General features: G+C 40.8%; 1 protein-coding gene across 1 annotated transcript in view; it reads right to left on the reverse strand.

Annotated features, from left to right (window-relative positions):
- The window catches only part of mboat1 (membrane bound O-acyltransferase domain containing 1), a 31,529-nt gene extending 22,027 nt beyond the window's left edge, over positions 1 to 9,502 (reverse strand). The window contains exon 1 of the mRNA XM_034175241.1: positions 9,243 to 9,502. Coding sequence (XP_034031132.1) covers positions 9,243 to 9,323 — 81 coding nt within the window. The 5' untranslated portion in view covers positions 9,324 to 9,502. The remainder of the gene's footprint in view (positions 1 to 9,242) is intronic.
- Between the last annotated feature and the right edge of the window lie 690 nt (positions 9,503 to 10,192).

A 10,192-nucleotide genomic window follows, 5' to 3' on the forward strand; every position in this document is an offset into this window, starting at 1 on the left:
CATTTAATGTTCAAACTGATAGACTTTGTTGTTTTTGTGCAAATATTTTCTCATTTGAAATGGATGCCTGCAACACGTTTCAAAAAACTTGGGATGGGGCAACAAAAGACTGGGAAAGTTGATGAATGCTCAAAGAACACCTAATTGGAAACAGGGAGTGTCATGATTGGGTATAAAGGAACATCCCTAAGAGCCTCAGCCGTTCACTAGCAAAGATGGGGCGAGGTTCACCACTTTTGTGAACAACTGTGTAAAAAAAATAGTCAAAACAGTTTAAGAACAATGTTTCTCAGCGTTCAATTGCAAGGAATTTAGGGATTCCATCATCTACAGTCCATAATATGATCAGAAGATTCAGAGAATCTGGAGAACTTTCTACACGTAAGCAGCAAGGCCAAAGACCAACACTGAATGCCGGTGACCTTCGATCCCTCAGGCAGCACTGCATTAAAAACCGACATTGTGTAAAGGATCTTACCGCGTGGGCTCAGGAACACTTCAGAAAACCATTGTCAGTTAACACAGTTCATCGCTACATCTACAAGTGCAAGTTAAAACTCTACCATGCAAAGCAAAAGCCATACATCAACAACATCCAGAAATGGCGCCACATTCTCTGGGCCCAAGCTCATTTGAAATGGACAGACGCAAAGTGGAAAAGTGTGCTGTGGTCTGATGAGTCCACGTTTCATATTGTTTTTGGAAATCATGGATTTTGTGTCCTCCGGACAAAAGAGGAAAAAGATTGTTACCAGTGCAAAGTTCAAAAGCCAGCATCTGTGATGGTATGGGGTGTGTTAGTGCCCATGCATGGCCAACTTACACATCTGTGATGGCACCATCAATGCTGAAAGGTACATCCAGGTTTTAGAGCAACACATGCTGCCATCCAAGCAACGTCTTTTTCAGGGACATCGCTGCTTATTTCAGCAAGACAATGCCAAGCCACATTGTGCACGTGTTACAACAGCGTGGCTTCATAATAAATGAGTGCGGTACTAGACTGGCCTGTCTGCAGTCCAGACCTGTCACCCATCGAAATGTGAAGCGCAAAATATGACAATGGAGGACCCCGGACTGTTGAAACAACTGAAGTCGTACATCAAGCAAGAATGGGAAAGAATTACTATGTACCACAGTGTTTTAAGGTGGCAGTAATTAAACCATTACTTAAAAAGCCATCACCTGACCCAGCTATCTTAGCTAATTATAGGCCAATCTCCAACCTTCCTTTTCTCTCAAAAATTCTTGAAAGGGTAGTTGTAAAACAGCTAACTGATCATCTGCAGAGGAATGGTCTATTGAAGAGTTTCAGTCAGGTTTTAGAATTCATCATAGTACAGAAACAGCATTAGTGAAGGTTACAAATGATCTTCTTATGGCCTCAGACAGTGGACTCATCTCTGTGCTTGTTCTGTTAGACCTCAGTGCTGCTTTGATAATGTTGACCATAACATTTTATTACAGAGATTAGAGCATGCCATAGGTATTAAAGGCACTGCGCTGTGGTGGTTTGAATCGTATTTATCTAATAGATTACAATTTGTTCATGTCACAGACTAAGGTTAATTATGGAGTTCCACAAGGTTCTGTGCTAGGACCAATTTTATTCATTTTATACATGCTTCCCTTAGGCAGTATTATTAGACAGCATTGCTTAAATTTCATTGTTACGCAGATGATACCCAGCTTTATCTATCCATGAAGCCAGAGGAACACACACCAATTAGCTAAACTGCAGGATTGTCTTACAGACATAAGACATGGATGACCTCTATTTCCTGCTTTTAAACTCAGATAAAACTGAAGTTATTGTACTTGGCCCCACAAATCTTAGGAACATGCTGTCTAACCAGATCATTCAATGCGCATATTAAACAAATATGCAGGACTGCTTTTTTGCATTTGCGCAATATCTCTAAAATTAGTAATTAATAATTAATTCATTATTATCAGGTTGTCCTAAAAGTTCCCTGAAAAGCCTTCAGTTAATTCAAAATGCTGCAGCTAGAGTACTGACAGAGACTAGAAGGAGAGAGCATATCTCACCCATATTGGCCTCTCTTCATTGGCTTCCTGTTAATTCTAGAACAGAATTTAAAATTCTTCTTCTTACTTATAAGGTTTTGAATAATCAGGTCCCATCTTATCTTAGGGACCTCATAGTACCATAGCACACCAATAAAGCGCTTGGCTCTCAGACTGTAGGCTTACTTGTAGTTCCTAGGGTTTGTAAGAGTAGAATGGGAGGCAGAGCCTTCAGCTTTCAGGCTCCTCTCCTCTTGAACCAGCTCCCAATTCGGATCAGGGAGACACCCTCTCTACTTTTAAGATTAGGCTTAAAACTTTCCTTTTTGCTAAAGCTTATAGTTAGGGCTGGATCAGGTGACCCTGAACCATCCCTTAGTTATGCTGCCGTAGACGTAGACTGCTGGGGGGTTCCCATGATGCACTGAGTGTTTCTTTCTCTTTTTGCTCTGTATGCATCAATCAATCAATCAATTTTTTTTATATAGCACCAAATCACAACAAACAGTTGCCCCAAGGCGCTTTATATTGTAAGGCAAGGCCATACAATAAAATGGCAAATTAAATGCACCACTCTGCATTTAATCATTAGTGATTGATCTCTGCTCCCCTCCACAGCATGTCTTTTTCCTGGTTCTCTCCCTCAGCCCCAACCAGTCCCAGCAGAAGACTGCCCCTCCCTGAGCCTGGTTCTGCTGGAGGTTTCTTCTTGTTAAAAGGGAGATTTTCCTTCCCACTGTCGCCAAGTGCTTGCTCACAGGGGGTCGTTTTGACCGTTGGGGTTTTTCTGTAATTACTGTATGGCTTTGCCTTACAATATAAAGCGCCTTGGAGAAACTGTTTGTTGTGATTTGGCGCTATATAAATAAAATTGATTTGATGAATTCTAAAAAGCTTCAACAATTAGTGTCTCAGTTCCCAAATGCTTACCGAGTGTTGTTAGAAGGAAAGGTGATGGAACACAGTGGTAAATATGCCACTGTCCCAGCTTTTTTGAAACATGTTGCAGGCATCCATTTCAAAATTAGCAAATACTTGCACATAAACAATAAAGTTTATCAGTTTGAACATTAAATATCTTGTCTTTGTGGTGTATTCAATTGAATATAGGTTGAAGAGGATTTGCAAATCATTGTATTCTGTTTTTATTTACATTTTAACCAACTGCAGGGGTGGTGGCCAAGTGATTAATGCACTTGATTTCAGTTCAGAAGTCTCCGGCTTCAAATCCCACCCCTGCCACATTTCTCCATGTAATGTGGAGTTGCGTCAGGAAGGGCATCCGGCATAAAACCTGTGCCAATTCAACATGCAGATCCACCCTGGATTTGCTGTGGCAACCCCGAATGCAAACAAGGGAGCAGCCAAAGGGACTTACTATTTACATTTTACACAACGTCCCAACTTCATTGGGATTGGGGTTGTATCATCTGATGAAGAAATGCAACATAAAGAATGAATAATAGTGGACCCAGAATGGAACCCTGAGGTACCCAATATTTCATAGTTGAGAATTCAGATGTGTTATAATAAAAAGAAGGCAGTCGGCCCAACAAGTATGTTCTCAGCCATGAAAGCACCCATCCAGAAATACCAAAATAACTGAGTTCTCTCCATCAAAATACAATGATCAAAAGCTGCACTCAAATCTAGCAACAGCAACACATACGTGGAGTACACATCCATAGTCATCAACAAATCATTTACCATCTTAGTAAGTGTCGTCTTCATGGAAGAAGGGCCCACAAGTTCTCAATAGGATTTAAGACGTGGTATGTGGGGGGTGGGGGTTATCATTAATCTGTCATGTCTGAGGCCTTTGCTGGTTAGTCAAGCAGAGCACTTGGATACTTGTGATGGAGCATTGTCCTACATAAAAATCATGGTCTGGCAGTAGCTTTGAGAGTTGATTTTAATTCTGTCGTCATCCTAATAAGGTCCAACTAGCTCCTCCTTAATAATAGCAGCTCATACCTGTATGCCTTCTCCACCTTGATGGCACCTGACTCTAAGTGGTGCTGTGTACCCATTAGTGATCCAGCTATGACCCCATCCATCTGGTGGCCCATCAAGCATCACTCTCATTTCATCTGTCCATAAAAATGTTGAAAATTCTGTCTTTGGGTATGTCTTGGCCCAATCTTGCTTTAACTTGCGAGTCTTGTTCAGTGGTGATCGTGTTTCAGCCTTTCTTACAACGGCGATGTCTCTGAGCACTGAACACCTTGTAGTTCTGAACACTCAAGGTAGGTTGCAGTTCTGGACTATTGTGGGACTGATGGATAAAGGTTGTGGAAACCAGATTGAAGTTATTAATGAGATGAAATTTTGAGCTTAATTGGACCTATGGCCATATCTCCTAACATAAAGTCATTGTTTCTAAAGAACGCTGGACTGATGAAAATTTTCCAAACCAAGGGGTGACCCCACCCCCCAAAAAAAGAAAGGAAAGAAAGGATAAAGGATTTCAATCAGTAGCTACAGTTAAAATTACATGATGATTAATCACTTTAAGAGTATGGACTGATAGGAGCCGTCGACTGCACTGAGCCAAATTCAGCAAGTCACCATGTGCACATGTGCAGAAAAACAGGAAGTTGAAGGCGGTATTCGATCAGCCCGTGTGGTTGAGCTCACAGATACATTGCCCAATTTCATTTTTAATCATTGCAATTGTCACCCAAACACTCCAGACCAGTTCACCAGCTACTGTAAGAGAAAAGAAAGTCCATTTTTGAGACTCACTGAGAATAGGGATGGTATATGGAGATTAAATTACAAATTACTGCCACCGTTACATGATGCAGTCAGTTTATCACTACTTGGCTCACTGCGGTCGATGGATTCCAAAAACACGCCAAAACTGGGTTGATGTTGTAAAAATCTTTTTTTTTTCTATAAGTTTCAACATTTCTAAGACACAAAGTCCTGTGACGCTCGGCTGCTCAGCTGTTTCGTTGCAAACCGAGTAATTCACAATTATTGGAAGAACATAAAAGTTCACTTTAAGTGCTGCTTTTGAATCGATTGCAGTGAAGTGACCAGTCTGAAGAGCTGCCATCGCAGTAACTCATTCTAATATTAAAAAACCCATCATTTTAAACATTCTTATAAACAATGGGAACTCAGGAACATCAACAGGCCACATATAACTAGTGTAGCGAGTAACAGAATTCCTTCCCTAATCCCTGGTTTAAAAAAAAACAAAAAAAAAAACATAAAACTGCTGACCAGATCAAGAACACCCTGCAGGAAGTGAGTGCGCCCGTGTGTGGTTTGTCACAACATGTAAACTACTGGTAAACCGACAAAACCAGAAGCCACATGAGAGCCTGTCAAATTTATATATATATATATATATATGTACTTTTTTCTTTAAATTTGAACACAAACCTGAAATGTCTTCAAAAACAACATAGAGACAGATGAGGCAAACACCAGTTTTACCCAATCTGAGATGCATGATGGATTTTATTTCTTGGGTATGTATGGTTTATCTTTTGACATTCATCCAAATCCTTCAGAACTCCTTCAAGGTGTGGACGGACAAAGACTTGACGCAACCTCTAAGCAAACCAACACTTTTTAAAGCAAATAAAGGAACTATTCTTCAACGGTGAGGTCAATCAATTCAGTGGAGTCCAACAGAACATTTTATGTGTTGAAGGCAAAACTCCTCAACAATACACAACAGCTGATGTCATCAGTGACAAAACTTAATCCACCCGACCGTATGCAAAATTTACACCTCAAACAGCTCATTAGAGACTGCTGTGGTTTACAGTGCATCTGGACAGCACCACTTTTTACACTTTATGTTACAGCATTATTCCAAATTGGATGCAATTTTTTTTCCTCAAAATTCTACACACAATACCCCATAATGACAATGTGAAAAAAGTTTTTTTTTTAAGATTTTTGCAAATTTATTTAAAAAAAAGAAAAAGAAATCACATGTATACAAGTATTCACAGCCTTTGTCATGAAGCTCACAATTGCGCTCAGGTGCATCCTGTTTCCACTGATCATCCTTGAAATGTTTCTACAGCTTAACTGGAGTCCACCTGGGGTTTGGAAAGGCACATGACAGCCCACCTGGAATTTGCTAAAAGGCCTCTCAGGCCATGAGAAACAAAATTCTCTGGGCTGATGAGACAAAGATTGAACTCTTTGGTGTGAATGCGAGGCCTCATGTTATGAGGAAACCAGGCACCATCCCTACAGTGAAGCATGGTGGTGGCAGCATCATGCTGTGGGGATGTTTTTCAGCAGCAGGAACTGGGAGACTAGTCAGGATTGAGGGAAAGATGAATGCAGCAATGTACAGAGGCATCCTGGATGAAAACCTGCTCCAGAGCGCTCTTGACCTCAGACTGGGGTGATGGTTCACAACTCTGTGAATGTCCTTGAGTGGCCCAGCTAGATCCAAGACCTGAATCTGATTGAACATCTCTGGAGAGATCTGAAAATGGCTGTGCACCGACGCTCCCCATCCAACCTGATGGAGCCTGAGGGGCCCTGCAATGAGGAATGGACAAAACTGCCCAAAGATAAGTGCACCAAGCTTGTGGCATCATATTCAAGAAGACTTGAGGTTGTAATTGCTGCCAAAGGTGCATCAACAAAGTATCGAGCAAAGGGTGTGAATACTTATGTACGCATGATTTCTTAGTTTTTTATTTTTAATAAATTTGCAAAAAAATTTTAAAAAGGCTTTATTCATGTTGTCATTATAGGGTGTTGTGAGTAGAATTTTGAGGAAAAAAAATAAATTATTATTATTAATTTTATCCATTGTGGAATAAGGCTGAAACATAAAAAAAATGTGGAAAAAGTGAAACACTGTGAATACACTGAATGTCACAGAAGTCCAGATCTGGACTCCTGCTGGCTGTGTGAGACATGCCCACTGTCTCGGTCTACACTCTGTGTGAAGGTTTGTGAAACACACAGGCTGTGTCTCAAGTCAAAGGCCACATGCTTGAAAGGCCGTGTTCGCTGACTGCGTGCATCACAGCAGCACGACCAGACTTCCTCATGTAAAAGGTTCCTTGGAATGCTGCAACGGGCGTATTCTTTGAGGCATTGCACAACTGTTTTGTTTTGTTTTTTCAAATACAAAATGGTTTAATAAATTTTAAAATAAAAAAACAATAACAGGAGAACTTCAGGCTCTGCAGCACAGTGGCTTAGTGTTTGTACTGTTGCCTCACAGCCTCGTCCTTCCTATGTGGAATTTTCATGTTCTCCCAGTGTTTGCATTGGTTCCCTCCAGGTGCTCTAGCTTCCTCCCACTTCCAAAGACATGGAGATTAGGTGAATTGGTGACTCTAAATTGAACGTAGGTGTGCGTGTGTGTGTTTGTGTGCCTGAGCCCTGTCCGGGGTGTACTCTACCTCACACCCAATGACTGCTGGGATGAGCTCCAGCCCCCGTGTCACCCTTGATTGGAGTAAGCAGTTTTATATAACGGCTGAGTGGATCCTTGTCATTTGATTGGTGCTTTGTATGTCACATGACATGGATTATTCATCCCATTTGTGTTGCATTACATTTAGAGTGCAAATTTGGTTCCATACATTTGGTACCATTGCACTATGCATACACACACATGTACACACACACAAAACAAGTCCACTGCGCTGTCTGGAGGCTGTTAGCAGGAAGTTAGAATGAAAAGCTGGACTCATTTCTGACGTGATTTTTTTTCGCTGCACTGAGGATGTACACAGTCTTTTTTTTTGTAGTACACTCACGCACAAGCACCAACTCGGTTGTGCAAGCACCGACACAAGCGAAACGACAATTTGATTGCGCTAACTGACGGTGCTAATTCTTGTAACACATATATACACACACACAAAATCCACTCCGCTGTAAGTCATCTGGATGCATGAAGAGCTGTTCAGATAAAAAGCTGATGTGATTTTTGGCTGGACTGAGGAACTACACAAAGTTTTTTTTTTTTTAATGGAAGTCCGAAGTCAGTGCACAGCATCACTGGACTACACGTCACAATTTGGACTTTAGCAGTAGTGAAACACCAAAACGTTAGTCCCTTTTCTGTTGTTTATAAATGAATAAAATATCAAATGACAAGGATCTATTTTAGCTGTTATATAAAACAAATAATGAATGTTTTTAAATTGTTTCAGCGGAACGAATATTTCATGGTGAAAGCTGGAACGTACCATTCAAGGAGGCGAAATATTTGTACCACTGAACTCATAAACTTTCATTATTTCTACAATAGAAAACAAATGAATTTCAGGTTCATTTGAAATAAATAATGTTATTCCGTATAAATATCTAAAAATTATTACTAAACTACAGGTTACACCCACTACACTAGCTTGTTACGTGCAGCTGCCCAGCTTGCCAAGGGATGGGGGATAGTAGTGGTATAAACTAATAATGCAACTGCAAAATGCTCCTTGAGATAGAATCTAATTTCAGAACGGTTGGTTCGGCCTCACGCGGTCTCGGAAGGCCAGATCTTCGTAAAACGCATCCTTCAATGTGTGCAGCCCGAATTGAAGGCCGTGGCTACGAGTACGGACCGTATCTACAGAGACTGTGTATTGCCGACCAATCAGAATGCGCAAATATGTCCGTACCCATACCATATGCGGCTAAAGGTCCGGCAAGGCTTCAAAACTCATCCGTACATTGTCCGTATCTTCAGTGAACCTCGGTCCGTACCTTAAGCAGTCCCACAGAAGATACGGATGTATGTATCCTTAGCCACTTCGTGAAATGAAATAGGTTGTTCCCATTTAAAGCGACAGGCACAGAAACAGCCCGACACCTGAAAATGATCATTTTTAAGGATGCATCAGCTCAGTTTGTATTGGGTGATTCTGAATAGAAACTATCACCCCTTTAATGTAGAATTCTGTTGGTTTTCAACTTATTATTGGAGCTTTTTGACAGAAAAAGTGATGTAACAGCAAACAGCTGGTTAAATAGGTCCAAACTTTGGGAGTACCTAATGTTCCCAGACTGAACCGCAGTCCAGACTTTGGATCTCCCAACTCTTGATTGGACCAACACACCTGGTTTACCTGAGGAACCTCTCAGGGACTAATGGTTCCCACCAGCAAGAACCTCTGATGATTACAAACCGGTGTGGAGTTGAGAGGTGCTGCTGCTTCAGCTGACAAATACGTCCTGTGAGTGAGTTGACATTCCAGAGCAGATGCTCAGAGTCCTACCTGGTCGAGAGGAAGTCCGACCGACGCGCTGACGGGCTGCAGCCACACGGACCCGGTGGTTTTAAACGGGCGCTCGACCATCCTGCGGACTTGGTGAAGAACTTCTCAGACGTTTCTCCTCCTTTTAAGACAACTCGCTGCTAATTTGTGTGAGTGAAAGACATGGTTATTCCCCACAGTCTCCGTGACAGGTCAAACCAGTCCGTCTGAGACACCGTGTCACTGTCACGAACTGAGACGACGGCGACCCACCTCCCCTCCACTGCCGAGCCACCTGTCAAGTCTGACGACGTCGCGGTAACACAAACAAACGTTTCTGGTCGTGATTTTCAAAATAAAAGCGGTGAAACTAACCAGACTGTCAGGACAAGAATGAAATATACACATTAAACCAAAAGCCGCAAACAAACGTGTCTACTAGGTTGTTCCGTCATCAGCAAAGTTGACCACATTCATAATAGCCACATCTTCACATTTTTCTACAACACAATTCTATTTTCTTCACAAGAGAAGATTTATACACACTGCACGCGCGCACACACATACAAAACACAAATATATAAAAAAGAAAATCACAAAAGTTGAAAATAACACCACAATATTTCTGGCTTTTACACTCCATCACATCTTCATTACCGCCCTGGATTAACCTGTTGTTCATTAAGCTTATATTCATTTAACATTTGCATTTTATACCCTTTTTTTATGTTTTTACTTTCATTTAAGTGATCTGATAAGCTATTCCATAATTTTACCCGTGATACTGAAACACACATATGTTTAAAGTTGTTCTGACTTAGGTTAGGAAGGACTTAGCTTTTTTAGGTTGAGTTTCCTTCTTAAATCTTATATATATATATATATATATATATATATATATATATATATATATATATATATATATATATATATATATATATATATATATATTCCAGCAGCATTATATAGCA

This window comes from Thalassophryne amazonica, chromosome 7 (assembly GCF_902500255.1).
Source record: "Thalassophryne amazonica chromosome 7, fThaAma1.1, whole genome shotgun sequence".
Taxonomy (NCBI): domain Eukaryota; kingdom Metazoa; phylum Chordata; class Actinopteri; order Batrachoidiformes; family Batrachoididae; genus Thalassophryne; species Thalassophryne amazonica.